General features: G+C 42.4%; 1 protein-coding gene across 1 annotated transcript in view; it reads left to right on the top strand.

Annotated features, from left to right (window-relative positions):
* The first annotated feature begins 1,992 nt into the window (after nucleotides 1-1,992).
* LOC124622595 (actin-related protein 10) overlaps nucleotides 1,993-24,473 on the top strand; it is a 48,554-nt gene continuing 26,073 nt past the window's right edge. Inside the window, exons 1-3 of the mRNA XM_047148347.1 lie at nucleotides 1,993-2,129; nucleotides 9,966-10,118; nucleotides 18,001-18,109. Of these exons, the coding sequence (XP_047004303.1) occupies nucleotides 2,044-2,129; nucleotides 9,966-10,118; nucleotides 18,001-18,109 (348 nt within the window). The 5' untranslated portion in view covers nucleotides 1,993-2,043. The remainder of the gene's footprint in view (nucleotides 2,130-9,965; nucleotides 10,119-18,000; nucleotides 18,110-24,473) is intronic.

The following is a 24,473-nucleotide window of genomic DNA, read 5'->3' as shown; positions in this document are numbered from 1 at the left end:
GTCAAAAGCTTTCTCTAAGTCCTCAAATGCTAGTAACGTAGGTCTGCCTTTTCTTAATCTAGCTTCTAAGATAAGTCGTAAGATCAGTATTGCCTCACGTGTTCCTATATCTCTATGGAATCCAAACTGATCTTCCCCAAGGTCGGCTTCTACCAGTTTTTCCATTCGTCTGTAAGGAATTCGCGTTAGTATTTTGCAGCCGTGGCTTATTAAACTGATAGTTCCGTAATTTTCACATCTGTCAACACCTACTTTCTTTGGGATTGGAATTATTATAGTCTTCTTGAAGTCTGAGGGTATTTCGTCTGTATCATACATCTTGCTCACCACATGGTAGCCAGCCGTTGTGGCTGAGCGGTTCTAGGCGCTTCAGTCTGGAACCACATGACCGCTAGGGTCGCAGGTTCGAATCCTGCCTCAGGCATGGGTGTGTGTGATGTCCTTAGGTTAGTTAGGTTTAAGTTGTTCTAAGTTCTAGGGGACTGATGACCTCAGATGTTAAGTCCCATAGTGCTCAGAGCCATTTGAACCAGATGGTAGAGTTTAGTCAGGGTTGGCTCCCCCAAGGCTGTCAATAGTTCTAATGGAATGTTGTCTACTCCCACGGCCTTGTTTCGACTTAGATCTTTCAGTGCTTTGTCAAACTCTTCACACAGTGTCATATCTCCCATTTCATCTTGATCTACATCCTCTTCCATCTGCATAATATTGTCCTGAAGAACATCGCCCTTGTATACATCCTCTATATACTCCTTCCACCTTTCTGCTTTCCCTTCTTTGCTTAGAACTGGATTTCCATCTGTGCTCTTGATATTTGTGCAAGTGGTTCTCTTTTCTCCAAAGGTCTCTTTAATTTTCCTGTAGGCAGTAGCTATCTTACCCCTAGTGATAGACGCCTCTACATCCTTACATTTGTCCTCTAGCCATCCCTGCTTAGCCATTTTGCACTTCTTGTCGATCTCATTTTTGAGACGTTTTTATTCCTTTTTGCCTACTTCGTTAACTGCATTTTTGTATTTTCTCCTTTCATCAGTTAAATTCAGTATCTCTTCTGTTACCCAAAGATTTCTATTAGCCCTCATATTTTTACCTACTTGCTCCTCTGCTGCCTTCACTATTTCATCTCTCAAAGCTACCCATTCTTCTTCTACTGTATTTCTTTCGCCCGTTCTTGTCAATCGTTCCCTAATGTTCTCCCTGAAACTCTCTACAACCTCTGGTTCTGTCAGTTTATCCAGGTCCCATCTCCTTAAATTCCCGCTGTTTTGCAGTTTCTTCAGTTTTAATCTACAGTTCATAACCAATAGATTGTGGTCAGAGTCCACATCTGCCCCTGGAAATGTCTTACAATTTAAAACCTACTTCCTAAATCTCAGTCTTACAACTCCTTACTCTCCTCGAAAAACCTCGAATCAGCATTCAGTGCTGATTCCTAAATTCCCCCACACTGTCTCAGAACATCATTCGCGCCAATAGCGACCATTCCCTCCAATTTAGAGCAGGGCTTTATGACGTAAACTAGGCTTAGTTTAAGTTGACCAATCATGCCTCGCTATTCAGCTGAGGGCACTGAACCTGCCGTTTGACCAGCTACGAATACAACATGCCTAGACCACTGGCCATCCGGCGCCAGACAGTCACACCCAGCAGGGGACGGTCCACAAGTATTCTCAGAAGCAATAGGACAATGCAGTCAGTCGGTGGCAGGAGTCTTCGTTCCAGACGCGCCAGAACGGTGAACACATAAACTGCGGAAACACTCAGACGTCTCGAGGTCGTTTGGGAATTTTGAAGAGCTAGTGATGTTCATTATTTATTTGCAAGTTTTGAGGGATAGGTGCTCAGTAGATTATACTACGGTTTTACGCGTCTTTAAATATTATTTATAAAAGTACTATTTGTAAAAACATTTTTTATGGATGTTTATGATACTACGATCATCCACCCTGTTGAAGTCGCTCGATGTGAGTATTATATCTTTGGCATCTTATGTATGATCTATGAAGGTGCTGTCAGTGTCAGTTGGCCTTTCAATGTGTTTATATGATGGCTTTTTATGAAGGAATTGGACTTGGCGTGACAACTGATAGGCAAACAGTTGTGTTGGACATCGGATATGCGTATACGAAGTATGTGTTGTAAATTCTACGTTACTGTACACGCTGCTTTCACTAGTTTTACATCGCTTAACTTGGAAGAACGGGCTGCCAATGTTTGTAAACAATGTGGCGGTCTTTGGCCCAATTACTAAGCCATTAGTGAATCCTTTTATAAGACTTTGCCGATTGTTATTTTAGTTGCTAAAATATTCAACTTCTTCCCAATAATTGACATTTCGCTACATGATTTTACCTTTATTTGCATTTCCCTGACATCATATTACGGTTTTTTTTTGTTCAGTGCAACCAGAAACTGAGAGATCAGAACACACTGTCTTTATGATCAAATTCAGAGGTGTCTTACATAAAATTCAGCTCTAAATTGTACAGGATATTTCCAGGATAGATTGTGGTGAAGGTAACACACCTTTAAGTCATTGTTTCTTGATTGTCTTTTGGTTATACTGCTTATGCGTGTCACAGTGTCTAATTCCGGTCACAATCGAAGCAGGTCGTGCTTACGTACTATTTTGAGAAATGTGCACTTAATTTCCAGATTTAACTTACACTTAACAAATATTTGAAGTCAAAGACTCATTTTCTGTAATGCTGCTTTGATAATATCTAACCTATCCCATACATATTTATGTTTTCGTTCCGATATATAACCGTTTCTGTATTTAAAATTGCTTTCTGCGAAATTATACTGTTTACTTGTTGGAACCAGTCGAGGATCTCAAAAATACTTCATTCTTTGTACGATTCGTTATACGAAAATATCAGGAATGTGATGTCAGTCTATAGCAACAATACCACAAGTACACATTACACATTTCACTCTCCCAGGTTCTGAACACTGTATGTTGGTTCAATTTTAAAAATTACTTTGTATTAAATGTTTTTAAGCTTATGCAAAGTTATGTATTTTCTTATTTTATTGAACCACACAGATTGCTGTGTTACTGATGTCTGGTAGTTCTCCCATGTTTTTATGTAACAAGAACAATATTGTCTCACAAAAGAAATTCTAGATAAACTGAACTGTACACGATTTCTTTTGGCGATTTTCTGTGACTTCACTAAAGCTTTCAACTGTGCCACACTATGGCATTGAAGGTGAACCACTAGCCTGACCAGAATCTTGCTTGCATGATAGCAAACAGTTGCTGTAACACTGTAACAGTTGCAGGTAAAACAGTAAAGTCATAGTGGTGAACTCTTTAAGTACAGTGTTCCTCAAAGTTCAGTCTTCGGACAGCAGATTTTCTTGGTTTGCATTAACAACTTACCAGCATCAGCAATAAGGCAAATACTTGTATAATAATGTCTGCTGATGCTACAAGTATCTTTATCTAGGGCATGAAATCCTCAATGCAGGTTACATCTGAAGCAATAACGCACCCAAAGTTGACAGGGAAATAATGATAACATATCATGTATATTTCAACTCACGGGTCTCATGTGGCACAATACTCTGGGGAAATGTAAAAGTAGAAAAAGTTTTTAAACTAATAAAACAAGAGCTATGCGGATGATCTGTGGTGTTACGAATCAGACCTCTTATAGCCACCTGTGAAAGACACTTGGAATATTGATCCTCACAAGTCAGTATATCTACTCAGCGATGATTTTTTAATCCTTTGAAACTCGGGAAATCTTAGCTTACCGTACTATACCTGTTTCTGAGATTATTATTGCTAGTGAGGGTTCCTACCTTTTGCCGCACGGGAGTTTGTCTTTGACTTGTCGTAGACGTTGTAAGATAAATTCTGATTCCAGTATTCACTTACGGGTGAAGGCTAGTGGTCCTTCTTCTTTGGTAGATTGTCGCATTGTGGGTGATTGTACTTTATATAATCATTGAAGGCAGTTCTGAATAAACGGCCCTTTTAAGGGCCACAAATACTACACATTGATCTTGCCAAAAGCCGAGAAGCGATTCTTGTTGGTGTTTTAGCTCTCTGGGATGCTCTCTGGGGCACTCTGGGATGCTCTCTGGGCTTCCTGCAGTAGAGATGCATAAAACAATCAGAAGTTAAAATTAAAATATCATCTCCATCTGTACAGCATAATTATAGAGAGATGGTCGATGCAAACACGGCATGCTATCAGTTCTTAGCCTGTGAACTAGTGTGAAGAGGGTGTGGAAGCACTAGGGCAGCCAGTTTCACCGAGAGAGGGCACAATTGTTTAATGCATCTCTACTGCATGATGTGATTTTAGTGAGTGACTAAACGTTTTTGTGCTTGTAATACTTCGGTAATTTTCATGGTTACTTAAAGCTACAAGTGTTTTTTCTTCTATCTCAGTTATGTTGCTAAGTTTTCTGCTAATGAAGGTGTCTCCCTGTTCAGGTGTATTTTTGCTTCTGATGAAGGTATATGTAGTTATTACCAAAACTGTGGACAAGGATTACAATAAATCTTTATTCTGCAACTGTTTGGCTGTCATTGTTTTCATCAAAGATTTCCAACAGTTGCTGCTTTAGCCATTGTTAAAATTTTGTGATATTGTAATGTTATATGCTATGTTGTTGGTGTATTATTGTATGGTTTGTGAATGTGTTGTTTCCAGTATTGATTTTCTCCGTCTTTTTATCCATGTAATATTATACTCTTTCATTTGTCCTACATTACAGTCCAACGTTTGTACAGGACCAAATAAAAATCAGGTGTTGGAATCTCAAAGTGTGGCTATTCAGATCTTGTAATAGACACCTAAAGCTAGAAAGCCAAAGCTAATATGAAGATGTTTTCAGTAGTATGGAAGGCATAGTAGTGGTAGTAGTGGACATATTGCTTCGTTGTAATCTTTCTCCTATAATGGAATGGGTGAAATTGTCAAGGACAGTTTTAGTATGATGTAAAGATTAAAGTGAGCTGCATTACAGATTTTAATTATATTTTGTGTAGTATAGGGCTACATCAGTAAAAATTAATATTTATGCTTATATCGTATTACAAACTAATATCTTGGTCACAACTGTAATTTATTGATTCCTCCATCATCATTAAGAACACTGTTAGATTGCCAGGGACAGCTCTCGGAGGACATTCTTGAACTACACGGTGAATGTCTTGCTTCTCAGCACCTCAGACATAAGTTGGAGAAGTTATTCTTCCAATTATGCTGAGAAATGGGATGCCTGCCAGTGTTTGTTGTTATTGTGTCAGTAACCAACCAGATCTTGCATAGTAATTCAAACCCAGGCGTATCCTTTGAAGTGTGATCATATATTATTTAATTGTTGTTTAGACCTACATACGTCTAGTGGAGATATTGAGGTATAAAAATCAGTGTTCCCATTCTGCTTTGAGGTTGAGAGGAACATTCGATAGAAGTTACCTTTGGTCAGTGACATAATGAATGGCTGCTGTCACGTCACCTTTCATTGCATATATTCACAGTTCTGTTGTTAGTTGGTGAAGACAACAAATATGATAAAAAAATCTGGTTGTCGTGACAGGCTGATCTGTAGCCTAGCCTGTTGGAAAAATCAGTACATCACATTAGAGTTGTCATTTGTTTATGGTGTTTGTAGCATTTTTTATATCACTGGTCAAAGCTAATGACTTGTAGTTTTGAAGGTACAAACAACAACATACCAGATCAAAACTTTATACTCCTGTGGAGGTCACCTTAGTTTGTCAGCTTTTGTTTTCCTAGTGCTTTATCATTAAAAGTGACTATCCATGGGTAGTTTCTTTCAGTCACCTCACTACTGTGGAGCATAACAATTTCTTGAGGCTTGTATCTTCACTTTGTTTACTGATGCTGTGCATTCCATTCTTACGATTATGGGTAAATTTTTTTATATACCTGTATCAGACTTTCTGCCACTGTAGCGCATATTCCTTACTCCAAATGATGTGTCATTTTGAGATCTATGATGCACCTGACATTGAAACTGCATGTTTTTGAAATACACAAGTGTAAATATAATATCCACCAAATAGCTTCCAGAACACTGAAATTAAGATGACTGGTAACTAGATTTGCTATCAGCCAGTTACTGTGAGCACAGCAGATGTGACCTAGTTAGCCAATTACAAAGTAATATACATACGGTATAGAAATAAGTAGCGCTATACCTTCACATATAGTTTTGGTTGTCAATAATACTGCCTGCTACTTTTTTCCCCAGAGCGTGGTTAGGTTGTTTTTCTCTATATATCTTGCAGTTTCTGAGGCTGTCGTCAGGCTGGGAAACAAGGGCACTGTTTGAATTGCCACAATAGACCCGGTTGTGGTGACAGACTGATCTGTAGTATGGCTTGATTTCTACATTAGCTTGGAAAGTAAAAGTTTGGTTGTGGTGACAGAATGATCTGTAGTGTTGCCCAACATCAAGGTCAGCTTCGAATGTAACAGTTCGGTTGTGAGTTAGTGAAACCAACGAATGTGAAAGCAAAAAAGTCTGGTTGTGGTGACAATGACCAGTAGCGTAGCCCGAAGGTTAGGTTGTAGACTAATAGTTCAGTTGTGTGTTGGCAAAACCAACAAATCTGATAGCACAAAGTCTGGTTGTGGTAGCAGACCAATCTGGGTCCATGTTAGGTTGAAAGGTGACAGTTTGGTTGTGTTTTGGCAAAGCCAATGAGTGTGAAAGCAGAAAACCTGATTGTAATGACCATACAGCAGAGATGCTGAGTCGCAGATAGGCACAACAAAAAGACTGTCAAACAAAGCTTTCGGCATTTATCAGGGCTAGACAAACAATATACAAATGACAACAATCTTAAGTCTGCCAAGGCCAGACTGTGAGCAGAAGCACATGATGGGTGAAGCAAACTGATTGGGGGGGGGGGGGGGGGGGGGTAAGGAGGAGGCTGGGGTGATGATGGGGGAGGGATAGCAAGGTAGAAGTGGGGAGCAGTAAAGTGCTGCTCATGGGAGCATAGATGTCCCATACATCCACCCACCACCACCAACTCCAGTCCGGTCACAAGCATCACCCATCTCATCAAAGGCAGGGCTACCTGTGAAAGCAGCCATGTGATCTAGAAGCTAAGCTGCAGTCACTGTGCTGCATTCTACGTGGATGTGATAACTAACAAGCTGTCTGTCCGTATGAATGGCCACCCACAAACTGTGCCCAAGAAACAGCTGGACCACCGAGTTACTGAGCACACATTCCAGCATGATGATCTTCATTTCAGTAACTGCTTCACAGCCTGCGCCATCTGGATCTTTCCCACCAGTGCCAGCTTTTCAGAACTGTGCAGGTGGGAACTCTCCTTACAATATATCCTAAGTCCTGTAACCCTCCTGGCCTCAGCCTTTTTTAGTCATTGTCCTTTACCCACCTATCCACTTCCCTGTTCCCATTCCAGTACTACACAGCCCTCTATTCAACCAACACACCTACAGTCTTTTTAATTATCTCCTCTTCCACTGCCACCCCCCCTCTTGTCTAGCCCCCCAACTGCATCCAGCTGCCGTACCCTCTCCCCACCACATCCTTATATGCTCCCACAAGCAGCACCTTACTGCCCCCAACCCCTACCCTGCTACCCCTCCCTGTCCCAGCCTCCTCCTTACCCCCATCAGCCAGTTTGCTTCTCCCATCATGTGTTGCTGCTCACAGTCTGGCCTTGGCAGCCAAAAGACTGGTCGGGTGTGTGTGTGGGGGAGGGGGGGGGGGGGCACGTGCATTGTTCATCACACTTTTTGTTGTGCCTATCTGCAATTCAACATCTCTGCTATATGGTGGGTAGCAACTATTCTTATCATAATACTGTCATAATTCCATTCTGGATATTCCAGTGTTTGATTGTGATGATCGAGTTATCCGTAACTTGCGGTGCAGCAGTGAAATTTGTAATCTTGCTTGTCAACAATATTGAGAAATTTCTCCAAATATGTCACCACCTCTGGGGGTGGGCATAGGCAGAATACTAAGAGCACAGCTTCAGTAGGTGAAGCTAACTATTTGTTGTAACCTAGATTATAAATTTCCTGTTTCATGAAACTGTCAATTTTTAAGCAGAGTTATAACTTGAGGCTAGTTCGTAGTATGCTTTAGTACTTACTCTGCTCAAGTCAAAATTGATATTATTGTTCAACCAATGTCAATACTGTATTGAGTGCTGTGATGCATTGCTAATTTTGGGCTCATTCGAAGTCAGTTATCATTTGCGTATTTGTAGCCCAGTCTTGACAATGGAGTGCTGTGAGTGCCCTCTAGGTGAAGTTGCATTTTATAGTTTAAGCAAAACTGTCTTAGGGTTGTGGTTGGTGGAGCACAACATACCACCATGGGCAGTGGACTACCACAGATGCCATATTCAAATGGAGTGCCCATATCGGTACTTGGTTGGTAATTCACTAATGACGATCCAAAAAATCTTCGACTTCTGCACCATGTTGGTCTCCATTTGTTGTCCAGAGCTGTAGTGAGACTTGTCACGCATTTCAGAATGTTTTCATGTACATTGATGAACTGGTCTTCCTTCTGTGGTGAAGTGTTTATCAAGTGGGCGATACACAAGATGAGGTGATATTTGGCAAAAGGAAACAAGGCAGCAGTTGTGAAATTGTTGGAATTTGAGTGTTTGGTGGAATTCAGCAAGGGCCGAAAAATGCAAGGAAAAGTTCCTCCCTGGGATGATGAACACTAGCAACTGCTTCAGTTCATATAACACTCTAGGTACTGAATGTTTCCAACACCTTAGAGTCAACCATACTCTGAACTTTGTAGACCTGAAAGATTATTCTTTTCACAGGCAGAATGTGGAGAGCATGGGTGGGATGTCAGCTGTATCACCCAATGATAAGGCAAAAAAACCAAACATTTTGTTGGTTGCTTGAAAGAAATATTACAGCACTATTTCATTGAAGCAGATAAACTTAACCCATTCAACAGAACTGTGATGCAGTAATTCTTGTGAAGAATGCTGTAAGCACTATTAGCGCCTGCGGTTTACAATTCCGTCTTTCGGGGAAACCGGGGCCTTCACTTTCCTTGCCATTAAAGATAAGTACAGCATTGCTTTGCTTGGTACTGAACACTTTGTATACTACTTTAGACATTTACTTCATTCCTGTTTCATGCTTAATATTTTTCTTTGTTTGTGTGTTGACGTGTTGAAAATGTGATTGGCTGTTAAATCGTCTCATGTGCTCTAATTCTGTGCATTGTTTGGCTGACAAGCTCACATATCTTTTGCTCTAATTGGCTGATGAGATGACATGTCTGTCTAATAAAAGCACATCACACAGTGAAATCTCAATTTCAATTTCCGAAGCTGTTGTGTCTTATTTGGTGGCTTTTGTATTTATATGTGCGTATTCTGAAAATATGTAGTTTCAGTGATGCCAAGCACTAAAAATCTCTCCAAAATGGATCCTTTTATTCAGTTTGTTGTGGCAGAAAGCCCAGTACCAGTATATAAAGCTGCTACCCAGATTTTTTCCACATTGGAAGCCTCTATTTTTGCACTGAGGTCAGACATTTCAAATTTTTAATGTGTTTCAACATGATGCAAACAATAATATCCCTGTTCATAAAACCCTGTCTCCATGAAGGTCCCATCAGTTTGTTGATTTTTTAGTGACATCATCCATCGGTCATTTCTGGAGACTCAAATCTACACTATGTTTATGACGTCATCGTTCTGTCAGTGTTGTATCATGTTACTTACTAATCTAGTAAATTCATTAATACATGTGCAATATTAACAATTTGGCTTTGTGTATAGATGTTCGTCAGAAAATAAGATAGGATATAAAGAAGGATATTGAAATCTATTCCTTTCACTTCCCTCCCCCTCCCCCCCCTCACTAATGGCATTTCTATTTAGATTTTGTAAGACCAAAACATTGTTACAGCATGAACATGCATAAAGTTTCTTTGTTGCTCTTCAGGTATGGATTCACAGGTGAAGCAGCACCAAGGGGTTTTATACGAACAGAAGCTGCACTTCCAGAAAACAAGTCCAGGGTTAAGATATTTGATCATCTGCAGGATGATAAGCTTTACGATTTGCTTGTGGAGTTTATACACCATCTGTACTTCAGGTAAAGTTGTAAATAGCAACCTCTCCATTGCACAAATTAAGTTACATTCAAACCATTATTGTTCTTCTGTTTTTAATGCTTTTGATTAAAGCAAATAATTCTGTAATACTCATTCAATAGAGAATTGACATATACAGGGTGTTTCCAAAATACTTTCACAAAATTTGGGTTCCCTGCAACAAAACAAGGAAAAAAGCCTTGTAAACATGGTTCTAAAATGCATGTGGTACTGTGAAACACATCTCTTCTGTCGAAGAAGTGCTCGTAGCTGTTAAGTTATGCATTTCAGAATCCATGTTTATTGGACATCTTTTTCTTGTTTTGGTCCATGCTACCTTCTCTCAAAATATGGCAAGCAAAGAGCTTGCAGGAGAAGACAGTTTCAGTGTATCAACACACTGTATCAATCACAATCCACCACATAAAAACTGATCTATGTCTACATACATACTCCATAAACCACAGTACAGTGCATGGTGGAGGTTACCTGGTACCACTACTAGTCATTTCCTCTCCTGTTCCCTCACAAATAGAGCAAGGGAAAAACAACTGTCTAAAAGCCCTAATTTCTCATATCTTATCTTCATGGGCCCTATGTGAAATGTACGTTGGCGGCAGTATAATCTTTTTACAGTTGGCCTCAGATCCCAATTATCTATATTTGTGCAATTGGGGAAAGAGCGTCAGCTTCCCTCCAGGGATTCCCATTTCAGTTCATGAAGCATCTCCACAATACTTGCATGCTGATTGAACCTACTGGTATCAAATCTAGCAGCCCGTCTCTGAATTGCTTTAATGTTTACCTTTAATTTGACTTGGTGGGAATTCCAAACACTCGCGTAGTACTAAAGAATAGGTTGTGTTAGTGTTCTGTTTGCCATCTCCTTTATGAATCCTGTACACTTTCCCAAAATTATCCCAATAAAACGAAGTTGAGCATTCACCTTCCCTACTACCAACATGGTATGCTCATTCCATTTCATATCACTTTGCAACATTATGCTCAGATAATTAATTGAAGTGACTGTGTTGAGCTGCACCCTTCTGCCATACTGCACCCACCTTATAATCCTAACTGCCTAAAAATTTTCCATTGCTTTGGCTATGAACCACAGGGATTTCCATTTAAAGATCCAGCAGCATCTTCAGTCCCTTCTCAAACCCCTAGATCCATCCCACAACCTCTCACTTGACTTAACTCCCTCTTCATGCCCATGACCCCCAGCAATTAATAGCTTCCAAAGTACAAAAACCCACCCACCCAGGATGACTCATTGTGGCATGTTACTGTGCCCTGCCCCCATAGACTGAATCTCTGCCCTTGTGGACTGACACCTTCAGCCTATTACCCATAACCTACCCTACTGTATAAGTTGCATTTCCTTTAACACCCTGCTCATTACTGTCAATGCCCAGCATCCTGCTCATCGCTGTCAGTACCCTCTCCCTCTCAATGTCTGTGGTCTTGTTTCTGAGAACACTACCTACACCTTTCCCAACTCCTGACTGATTCCAGCCTCCTTCGTGGTCTCCTTAACCAAGTAATCCTCATCCCAAATTACTTCTTTAAAGGTGTCACTACAAACTGATCTGTGTGCACCCTCATGGCACTAATTTCTAACCTATCCATTGCCCATCTAGAGGAATCCTTCCTAATCAATCAGAATCTCAAACCCCTCTGCGGGTTCAGATTCATTGATGACTTCATGATCTGGACTGAGGGTGAGGACACTATCCACATTCCTCGAGAACCACACAACGTTTTCCCCATTCACTTCACCCGGTCCTCCTCAGCCCAGCAAGCCTCCTTCCTTGATGTCGATCTCCACTGCAAGCATGGCTACATCAGTACGTCTGTCCACATCAAACCTACCAACCACCACTAATATCTCTACTTAGGCTGCTGCTACCGATTCCATACTTCCCTCGTGTACCCACATAGCTGTCAAACTCTGCCGTGCAGATGTACTGCATTTACTATAGTCTCAGAAACCATCTCTTCATCCCTCCACCCCCACATCCACCCTACAGGTCCCAGAACCTAAACAGATCTGCAACACAGCCAATAACCTTAGCAGCATGGGGTCATTGCATTTGTAATGATATGCTGCCGCCCTTCACTTGTGCCAAGGATCTCACTGAGGCCTTCAGACCAAATCGCCCTCCCCATCCTGTCCAGGAAACAAATTTCACATCTCATCGTGCCCTCAGATGAGAATTACCCTTCCCATGCCTCCCATAGTAGTATTCCACTGCCCACCCAACCTATGCTATATCCTTGCCCACCCTTATTCCACCCCTGCTTCCAACTCCTTGCCTTACAGCTCAATCCTTGCAATAGCCTTTGATGCAAGACTAATCCATCATTCCACTAACACCTACTCCAGTCCTACACAGGCATCTCTTAGCCCACCTGTGGAAGCAACCACGTGCTCTACTAATTTAGCTCCAATCACTGTGCCACATTCTACCGTGTGTGATAGCTAACAAGCTGTCTGTCTGCATGACTGGCTAGTGGTCAATAGACAGCTGGACTGCACAGTTGCTGAGCATGCTGCTCGACTTGATGTGCTTAACTCCAGTGAATTCTTCACTGCCTGTGCCATCTGGATTCTTCCCATCAACACTAACATTTCTGAATTCTGCAGGCAGGAACTCTCCCTGCAAGTTGTACTTCATTCCTCTAACGTGCTGGGTGCAGCCTTCAGCCTATCCCCTTCCCTGATCCTACTGCAGCACTATGTATGCTTTCTATCCCACCAGCAGTGGCACTTGCCATTAAATTGTTTATTCTATGTCCCATACCAAGAAATAGACTTTTTACAGTGTTACATGACAAAGCAGCTGTTGTAAAATGTTCAGTGACATCATTGTACCCAAATGCATTTGCCATTTATGACCCTTTGCTAACTTTAAGGATACCACATATGATACAATAAAACTGTTTTTATTAAGACTTGATGGTTCTTGCATCCCTCCCTCCCTCCCTCCCTCCCTCCAGAACACTAAAGCACATTGATAGTCATGAGAGTAATGTCCACTTTACGAAGCTAAGAGAAATGTGGTTTCCTAGGAATTGTGTACAAAAAAAAAGTACTTAATCTCCCACTCCTTACGGAATTGTTTGCTTTTGACATTCTTGAGCATTGTAATATAGAAATAGCCACAGTAATAACCAGAATGACAGCCAGAAGTAATAACCAAAATGACAACCTGAGTAATAGCCCAATATTAAGGAGAATAAATCTGAACAATACACCAAGAGCAACTGGACTAACAAACCAATGATGTCTCAGTAAAGTCAGACAGAGTGTGAAGATGCAAAAGCCTATGCCTTATGGGAAAGATGCGGCCTCACTCAGTTGTTGCTAAAGCAAACCACAGGCTGTGGCTAGATTGTGATGACACCATGTGAGTAAAGTTGGAGACGGAAGTGCTCACTGGAGAAAAATATCTCATGAGCCACTCTTTGCCAGGACTGATCCAGATACTACTTGTATGAATAGGTCAGTTGTGATGAAGTTTTCGATGAATTATAATCCATGGAAAAATGCTGAATTGCTTTTTCTTTAGGTGAAAAAAGTGATAAACCAATTTTAGGTATTGTTACAGTTGAACATCTTACATGGAAAGAGCATATCAGCTACATCTGTGAATAAATTAGGTGAAACATTTGCTTATTAATACAACATGTAGGCATGAGAGAAAGTGAGGTGGCACAATGGTTAGCACATTGAACTTGCATTTGGGAAGAAAATGGCTCAAATCCACATCTGACCATTCAGATTTAGGTTTTCCATGATTTCCCCAAATCGCCCCAAGCAAATTCTGGGATGTTCCCTTTAAAAGGGCTCTGTGGAGTTCCTTTTCCTTCATTGAAATAATCAGAGCTTGCACTCCATCTCTAATGACATCATTGTAGATGGGACGTTAAACCCTAACTTTTCTTCCTTCCTTCCTTCCTTTCTACAACTGTAACACCTCCAGTCCTAAAATAAATCTTGTATGGATTGATCCACTTGCACCTTCAGTAAGTGATTGAAATTTGGCATAGACAGCAGTACATTGGTAGGGTACCAGGCTCAAGAAGATATGAGTATGTAAAATAAAAGAAAGGTGATCACTCACTTATACCAGATCAATGCGTGGAGCACAGAAACATGGAACAGGAAATGGCATTCACCGTAAGTTTTGAGCGCTAGCTCTTTTTCTTGCAAAACTACACACATTCACACACACAACCACAACAGACACCCAAATCTAATGATTGTTTGAGTGCCTCTGTGCATGCAGTAATTATTCTAATTTTATCCTCATGATCCCTGTGTGAGCAATATGTAGAGGGCTGTAGTATATCCCTAGAGTAATCATTTAAAGCCAGTTCTTAAAACTTTGTTGATAGACTTTCTCAGGATATTTTACTTCTGCTATTTCAGTTCCTTCAGTATCTCTGTGACATACTCCCATGGGTTAAATGAACCTGTGACCATTCATGCTGCCCTTCTCTGTATACATTCAATATCCCATGTTAGTCCTATTTGTACGGGTCCCACACACTTCAGCAGTATTCTAGGCTGGGTCATGTGAGTGATTTGTAGGCAATCTCTTTTGTAGACTGATTGCAGTTCCCAAGCATTCTACTAATAAACCAAAGTCTACGACCTGCTTTACCCATGACTGAACCTGTGTGGTCATTCCATTTCATATCCCTACAAAGTGTTACACCCAGTTATTTGTATGAGTTGGCCAATTCCAACATTGATTCATTGATGTGACAGTCATAGGACACTATGTTTTTTTCTTTTTGTGAAGTTCTATATTTTACATTTCTGAACATTTAGAGCAAGTTGTCAATCTCTGTACCATGTTGAAATCTTATCAAGATTTGACTGAATATTTATGCAGCTGCTCTCAGATAGTACTTCATTATAGATAACTGCATCATCTGCAAAAAGCCTGATTTTAGTGTTGATATTGTCTGCAAGGTCATTAATATACAAAATGAACAGAAACTGTCCCAATACACACTTCCCGTGGGCACACTCAAAGTTATTTCTACATCTGATAATGACTATCCATTCAAGATAACATGCTGTGTCCTCCCGACCAAAAAGTCCTCAATCCAGTCACAAAATGCCATGGCAAGACTAATTATTGATGCTTGATTATTGAATGCAGTTGCTTGAGCTGGTGGGGGTGGAGATAAGGTAGAGAGGGGCTTGAGGAAGGGGTAGCGTGAGAGGCAGGTCTTTGGACAAATGACTGTGCAGCTGCACACCAAGATGAAAAGAGGGTGCAGCAAAAAGATATGTAGGAAGGGGATATGGGCAAACTGAGGGTTGGAGGGAAGGGGTGGGGGCGGGCGAGGAGAGAAAGGTGAAGGAGGTGGTAAGCCTTGGGGGGGGGCTACGAAGACTAGTGGGAGAAGACAGCGCACAATCTTGTTTGGGAAGGAAAGGTGTGGACACAAGAGAAAAGAGAGAAGTTAAGGTAAGGCAGTGGGAACCAATTAGAGGTGGTCTAGATCAGGCTTATTGTGGAAGCACAGGATATGTTGCAGAGACAATTCCCATCTGCAGGAACATGCTCACTGTAGTCAGGTTGCTGCAAGACTGCATTTTACATGCACACAGAAATTAACAACGAAGTGCTGACTTCCTCAGTATTGACTTAGACTGTGAATAATTAATAATGTGAACAAATGTCAATCATGTTGAGCCTGCTTTATTAAATTTTAATTTACTGATTTTGTATTCTGTGTATGTTCATAAGATGATTATATTCATAAAAGAGAACGTGGAAAACAGTATAATGAATAGATATTTATCATTTAAAAAATATAAACCCAAGATGATTATTACTGTCCACTTTCTACTGGAAGACATTTCCTTAATAGTAGTCTAATGATGTACAGCAATTCTAAAGAAATCTTTTAATGTAGTTTATAACAAGGTGTTTCCCCTCATCTTGGGGTCTTGAGTGACTGGTCTTACTTTCTTACCTTACCCAGTGTATCCTTTTTTTCCAACCTGAGGTAGAAACTATAAATTTTGAAAGCTAGAAATAGTTTTCAAGTTGTAAATATGTTTGACAGTGTAACTGGAATTTCGCCTCCTGAAGGTAAGTGATGATCAGCAACTCTATCTCGTTGGTGCGCCTCAAGTGAATTTTTCTTTTGATGCAATGGTGTCTATAGTCCAAAGATAGCTGAAATGTATTACTTGTGGCACAAGTTTTTGTATATATCCAATTTCAGTGCAGTAGTCATAGTAAATATTTATTTAAAGACATCTGAGCTGTAGTATTTAATATGCTGGTCTTTTTTTTAATACATCCTTTTGTAGTAAGATTTTATTATTGGTGATGTACCAATAATGATGAAGTCCATGTGTCCATCTGAATTTGTCATTACTGCATTGCTTTTAGTTACTCTGTTTGGATAGACTGTGATGTAGCAGGTTTTTTATCTCTGTTGTTTCTGGTAAGCATTTTGACCTGTCATAATGTACAAGGTCTGTTCAAAAAATTCCGGAACATTCATAATTTTGCACCAGTGGTGTATCGGGGCGAAATGCAGTTGGCATCCCTGCACATGCCTGTGTGTAATGTGTAACTGCCAGAAGTTTCGTTGTTGAATGTGTATTAGTTGTTATTCAGTGGTGCATTGAGTAGAAAGTTGTCACACACAGTTTGTGAATTTTGAGATGGCAGAGTTAGAGGAGCAACGTGTTTGACTTAAATTTTGCGTTAAACGCAAGGACACCTTTACAGAGACACACTGGATGATGCAGGAAGCCTACAGTGATGAATGCATAAGCCATACTCAGTGTTACAAATGGTTCACAAAGTTTAAAAATTCTGGATGGAAGTTAAAGATGACCCTCATTCAGGATGCCCTTCGAAGTCTGTCAACGATGCTCATGTCAGGAATGTGAATGAAATTGTGCATGCCAATTGAAGACTGACTGTCTGAGAGATTCTTTTGCAGAAGACTGTAACATTTCAGTTGGATCATGTCATGAAATCCTGACACAGCATCTTGGAATGCATCTTGTTGCTGCCATGTTCATCCCAAGGCTCATGAATCAAGACCAAAAAGACACTCATCTCGTAATCTGTGAAGAGTGTTTAGATCCCACAAATGAGAACGAGATGTTCCTGAAGAGAATCATAACTGGTGATGAGATGTTGGTATATGGTTATGATGTTGAGGCCAAGGTTCAGTCTTCACAGTAGGTCAGGAAAGGTTCCCCAAGACCAAAAAAAGCTGGTCATGTCAAATGTCAAAGCAAGGCCGATAGTTTTCTTTGACTTTGAAAGATTAGTTCATCATTAATTTGTACTACAGTAACAAACTGTTAATCAGTGGTACTATCAGGATGTGTTGTGATGCCTGCAAGAAAATGTGAGAAGGAGCCAGCCTGAAACATGGCGAGACAATTCATGGCATTTGCACCATGATAATGCACCCGCTCATTAATCTGTGTTGGTGCATGATTATTGCACAAGAAATGAAATCACTGTGCTGCCTCATCCTCCATACTCTCGAGACCTGGTCCCTGTGGACTTTCTTTTATTTCCAAAGGTGAAAACCCCATTGAAAGCGTCAAGATCTGCAATGATAGACGAGATAAAAGAAAATTCACAGACAGCACATTATGCGATCCAGCAAGAGGCATACCAGGACTGCTTCTAGAAGTGTAAATGGCATTGGGAGCAATGTAACAGTTGTGGAGGAGAGTATTTCGAAGGAGTCCATGCACAATAAGTAAAAGGTAAGCGTAGAAAAATTTTGTGGTCAAAGTTCCGGAATTTTTTGAACAGATCTCACAAATAAAATGGACAAAAATAATTTATGTCTATTACCTTTTTTCTGTTGTAGGAAGCTGTTGGTGAGCCCGAAGGATCGGCGTGTAGTAATCGTTGAATCTCTCTTGTGCCCAACAAGTTTTCGAGATACTTTGGCTAAGGTCTTCTTCCGGCATTTTGATGTGAGTGTCTCTCTCTCTCTCTCTCTCTCTCTCTCTCTCTCTCTCTCTCTCTCTCTCTCACACACACACACACACACACACACACACACACACACACACACACACACGAAAAATCTTGCTAATGTTATGACATACAGTAGTTTCAAAATGAATATCAACAGAATGTAAATGGAGAAAGTGTTTTATTGCTACATGGCAAGGATAGGGGCAACATTCTACTCATATAAAGTTCTCATTCCAATAGCCAGACTTTGTGTCACCTTTTGTTTGTTTCTTTCTTTGTTTACTGCTGTTTGTTAACCCTTCACTGCTGTGGACCAACTCTCACACCACTACGATTTTTTGTCTCATGATATTTCGCACAACCGTGTGAAGTGAAATGGACTATACTGTGCGCATTCCTATTGTTTGACAAGCTACACATGCCAGAACTCTTGCATTATTGCTGCTCTTTGTTTCTTGTTTATGGATCTTGAGAGGCCTTACAGATGTACCATAGTGTTTGTGTGTCATTGTTTTGTTCAATGCCACCATTTCTCCATGGCACAGAGAACTGGACCTTTTGTGGAACATATTTTACGTAACAGAGATGTGAATGTTAAAGAAAATCTTAGTGAATCGTCACATGAAGACTTTGATTGCTGTGATAATGATCCTGATTTCAAGATCATTAGTGATCATGACACTAATTCAGAGCACCTCTCTCCCACCTCGTGGAGGTTCACGGTTCTTTCGTGAATTTGTGTGTGGCACACATAGGGCCCCGAGCTATTGCAGCCCATTCATCCTTCCTTGGGTGCATTTCCTTCACCCTGCCCCACCTTCCCTCCCTATCCTCGCTCCTTCCCCTCTGCCCCCTCCTTCCCCTCACTTGGTGTTCTGATTTATGTCAACCTGGCTATCCATCTGGTTCCCTAGGTTGCTTGCAGTGTTTGTTCCTCCTGCCTGTTGTCTTTTATCCTTTTTGCCGTTTAGGTCCGCACTGGAGGTTTGACCTCCACTTGTAAATTTTCTGTTTTTAGTGTGAGCCATTTGAGGAAGAACTCTCTCCCTACCATTTATGGTATGGATTCCTCTCCCCCATCCTTCCCTTGTGTTCCTTCTCTGCCCTAGCCCCCTGGACCCCGCTAGTCTGCCAGCATGTGTAGCCAGTCCATGTTGTGATTATGTACCCATCTGGCTGAGCCCCCTGACAACACAGGGATCACACTACTGATAGCTGAGCTGTTCCCTCCCCATGTATGCCAAGGAGTGGTTGTTTGTCTTCCTGGAGCATCGGAACTCCGGGCAACAGTCGCCGTGCCAAGCAGCCCTTGCTGTGGCTCGGTGGTTCCTGTGGGAAGAGCCCCTGATAGGAGGGGGTAGTATCAGGACAGATACTTTGTGCTTGAAGTGCATGAAGCTACAAAAACCTCAAACAGGTGTCTCTTTGAATGATGATGAATCATTGAATGCTGCTTCATATGATCCAGCAGCCTTCCCTTCCCTGGTTACGCCATGGGAGGAGGGCCAAGCTCGCAGTCTTGGGATGAAACATTTACCCCACTACCTCATCTGTGCTAGTACAGATGGGGCACATTTACTGCCACAAAGCCATTTTTTATTTGGAGGATATTGAGGACAGATTTGATGAAGTGGAGTCTCTCAGCAAGGTGCAGTTGGGCTCCTGTTGATTAAAACTTCTTCTGCCACCTAATCTGCAGTTCTCATTTTTTAATGGTCTTGCCAATGTCCCAGTGTCTATTACCCCTAACCAACCTTTGCATATGATACAGGAAGTGATTTTTCGTATGGACCTCATCCTACAAAATGATGAAGCTCTGGGCTAATCTGGAACCACGCAATGTTAATTTTGTTCAACATGTGCAGATGGGTCGCAAAGACATCAATATCTGTGCCTTCATTCTGACTTTTGATGGAATACCCTCCCAGAGAAGATCGAGGTTATTTGCTACAGATATGACATGAAGCTGTATGTCCCATCGCCCATGAGGTGCTTTGGTGCTTGCTTTTTGGGCATATATCTTCCCACTGTATGGCGGACCCTCTGTGTGGTGACTGTGGGCACCCCCACCATCAGGGAAGTCCCTGTGTTCCACCACGTGTGTGTGTCAGTTGTCATGATCACCACTCCCTTCGCTCACCAGATTGCCCAGCCTACAAGAGAGAAGAAAAGATCAAAGATTACGAGTCCCTGGATCGCCTGTCTTATGCTGAGACTTGCCAAAAACATGAGAGCCCCCATCCGGTGTCACTTTCTTCAACTTTTGCTTCTGTTACATCCTTCTCCTCCTACCTCATCCTTACCCCAGCCCCGTTCCCCTCTCCCCTCCCCCTCCTCTGCAGATTAAACGATCTCCCCTCCAGGAGCTGCTTGCCCTTCCCGGCCGAAGTAGTGTCCCACTTCTTCTGCACCTGCCGGTAATGGGGTTCCCACCAGAGACCCGTCTCACTGGTGTCTCTCAGGCTGGAGGCCTACTACCACAATTCTGCTATGAGACGCACCATCTGAGCGCCCCAATTTTTCTCACTCTCTTTCAGTTTTGGAGCTTGCAGAAGCCTATACTCCCTCTGTCCCCTGCCCTCCTCTACCTCCAAAATAGGAGGAGGAGGAGGAGAAGAAGAAGAAGAAGAAGAAGAAGAAGTCCCAGGACAAGGCTTCCTCAGTGCCCCCGGAGGTGCCATCTCCCCCTCGCAACCTGAGTCTGACATCTTATTTACGGATGTCACCCCATCCTTGGTCACCCCATCCTTGTTGGTGACAACAGCTGACAGAGTAACATGATCACTTCTTGGCTTCTTTATGTCTAACCTCGACACTTGCCACATGATAAGCCAGTGGAATTGCAGCAGACGCTGTCATCACCGACTGGAAATACAACCTCTTGTTTCCTTCCATTCTGCATTCTGTCTTGCTATTCAAGAAATGTACTTCTGTGATTACCACGCTTCACCATTTCATCGTTCTCGGGGATTCTGTCGGAACTGTGTTGGCCACAGGATAGCATCTTTGGGGGGGGAGTGCTTCATTGTCAAAAGTGACTGGATCCCCCTTTGTACCAACCTGGAAGCAATAGTGGGTAGAGTGCAAGTGACTCCGGCAATCACCATTTGCAATGTCTACCTCTCTCCAGGTAGGCCACTTCCTTAGTTGAACTTTCTACCTTGTTGCAGCAACTCCCGCCCCAATTCCTCCTCCTCAATGACTTCAATGCACACCATCCCTTGTGAGGGAGTGCCGCTACAACAGGTAGAGGTCTCCTAATTGACCAGCTTATTACTGACTGATTTGTGTCTCCTCAGTGACGGTTCACCTCTCATGACTTCCCTGCATTGGGCACCCCATGATGATCTTTGTGAGAGTGACCAGTTTTCGGTGATTCTATCATTCCCCTGCCACCACCAGGCAGACAGGCCCCCACATTGGGCATTCCGCAGGGCCATTTGGCCTTTATATACATCTGTTGTGCACTTCGACATTTCTCTCTCGAATTGCGTTGACGTGGTCATGCAGGGCGTCTTTGCCGCTGTTCTTCCTGCTGCTGGCACTGCCGTCCCCCTAACCACGTCCCCCACTCGTCAATCAGTACCACAGACATAGCAGTTGCTGTCCAGGACCACTAACAGGCACTGCAGCGATTTAAAAGACACTCTTCACAAAGCAACCTCCTCGCTTTTAAGTTGGTGGTTGGTTTGTGGGATTAAAGGGACCAGACTGCTATGGTCATCGGTCCCTCGCTTTTAAGTGTCTCTGTGCTAAGGCTCATTACCTTATTAAGCAGAGTAAATAGGAATGCTGGGAGTGATTTGTTTCCTGCCAGGGGCACATGCCCCTTCCTCGCAGGTTTGGTCTCAGCTCTGTGGCCTTCTGGACTACCAGCAACAGTCAACTATCTAGGTTCTTAGCCTCCAAGGTGCTCTGTGCACTGATCTATTGAGCCTCCAAGGTGCTTTGTGCACTGATCCATTGGTCCTTGCAGATCAGATCACCTTCTGACACAATTTGTGATGGCATCAGCATCCTCTTCCTATCCCGCTACCTTTCTCCAGCAGAAATGCTGTGTTGAACAGACCCCCCTCTGTTTCAGTCACCACTACGCTGAACCCTATAATGAATGCTTCACTGAATGGTAATTTTTGCAGGCTTTTACCTCTTCATATGATACTGCCCCATGTCTGGATTCCATTCACAACCAGATGATCCAACACTTGGACTTTACGCAGAGGCAATATGTACTCAGTGTCTTCAACCTCTTTTGGTTCATGGGTGCTTTACTGTCACAATGCCGAGACAGTATATTTATCCCTATCCATAAGTCCAGGAGGAACCTAACATCTCTCAACACCTACAGTCCTATTAGCCTGACGAATATACTTTGTAAACATCTTGAGAGGATGGTTAGCATCCGATTATGTTGGATACTCAAATCTCAGGCCCTGTTGTCCCCATATCAGCTTGGCTTCCAGGAAGGATGATCTTCAACTGACCATTTACTCAGATTGGAAACAGCTATCCGACAGACTTTTTCTGACTGCCGGCACCTTGTCGCATTCTTCTTTGACCTACATAAGGCATACAACATGGCTGGGCACCATCATATTTTAGTTACCCTTCATGATTGGGGCTTTTGAGGCCCCCTTCCAGTTATTACCCACAAGTTTTTATCTCACTGGCTCTTCTGAGTTTGAGTTGGCACTTCGTTCAGCACCCCTCGGATTCAGGTGAACAGTATCCCACAGGGTTCTGTGTTAAGTGTCAGTGTCTTCTTCATAGCCATCAATGGGCTTGTAACTTCTGTTGGGCTTGTGGTATCCCAGGGTTGTATGTCAGCGAGTTTTGCATCTGTTGCAGCTCCCATTCAGTAGTATCTGCTGAGCACCAGCTCCAAGCCACTATCCTGTGTGCATAGCCGTCTTCCATGGCTTCCAGTTTCCTCCCTCCAAAACATTGATTATGCATTTTTGTTGTCGACCCACAGTACACCCCAATCCAGAATTTTATTTAGGCGACGAGCTCCTCGATGTTGTAGTACAGTCCCCTTTCTTGGGCCTTGTTTTTGATGAAAAGCTGACATGGTTGCCCCATATTCACCATCTGAAGACTACGTGCTTGTGGAAACTTAATGCTCTCTGCCTCCTGGCCCACACATATTGGGGTGCAGTGTGTGCTGCTCTTCTCCATCTTTACTGTGCTCTGGTCTTGTCCAGATTAGATTATGGTAGTCAGGTTTATGGCCCAGTAGCTCCTTCCACTCTGAAAATAATCAACCCTGTTCAACGTTATGGGTTGTGTCTAGGTATTGGTAGCTTCCGCACTGGTCTCATTGACAGTCTCCTCGCAGAAGTGGGGATTCCCCCTCTACAAATACGACAGAGCTAACTCCTGGTTTCTTACACAATCGCCATTAGCTGATTCCCTGACAATCCTGTCACTCTCCACCTCCAGTCACTGGAATGCACTCTGTGTATTCCCCCCCACCCCCACCCCCTCCTCCTACTTGGACGGCGTCTAGACTACGGATTAGGACCAACCTATTCCAGAGTCCTAAAGTCTCTGTTGCCCCTATTGTTTTGCGGCATCTTGTACGGTCCATCCTTGCAGAGTTCCAGGGTCCCACCATCTTCTGCACTGATGGTTCTAAGACGATAGATAAGGTGGGATACACTTTCATGTCTCCCTCTGGCTTAGACCAGCATTTATTGCTGGGATCATGTAGTGTGTTTACAGCAGAGTTACTAGCCATCAATGGGGCCCTCCATTTTCTTTCTCAGGCCTCCCTCCACAGTGTTTTGATATGTACAGACTCAGTGAGCAGCCTGCAGGCTGTCAACCGATGCTACCGTCATCACCCTTTGGTCTCTGCTATCCAAGACCTTCTCTCTGCCCTTGTCCGTGTCACCTGCTCAATTGTCTTTCTCTGGATCCCAAGTCATGTGGGATTCCATGGAATGAACTGGTTGACTGTTTGGCTAGAGAAGCAGACACTAATGCACCATTCCCTTCATGATCCCAGCTGCGGATATGTGGATGTATCTCAAATCTCTGTGCCCAAAAGTGAAATGACATCTGCTGTGCTACAGCTCTCAGTAAAAAAATTCCACACGATCAAGGAGTCTACTGCAGTTCGGCATTCTTCCTTCCACTCCTGTCGGAAGAAGTCCACTGTTTTATACCTCCAAGCATTTGTCGTACAAGGCCCATTCATTGTTTCCTCTTGCATACTGAACCACCCCCATAATGTGGTTGTGGAGCCTGACTGACGGTATCTAATATGTTGGTGGAATGTCCCCTTCTTTTGGCCGTTGCTACTAAGTATAGTCTTCCAGATTCCTTAAATTTAATATTAGCAGAGGATTCATGGAT

Source organism: Schistocerca americana, chromosome 7, assembly GCF_021461395.2.
Source record: "Schistocerca americana isolate TAMUIC-IGC-003095 chromosome 7, iqSchAmer2.1, whole genome shotgun sequence".
NCBI classification, from domain to species: domain Eukaryota; kingdom Metazoa; phylum Arthropoda; class Insecta; order Orthoptera; family Acrididae; genus Schistocerca; species Schistocerca americana.
This window is presented reverse-complemented; position numbering and strand designations above follow the sequence as displayed.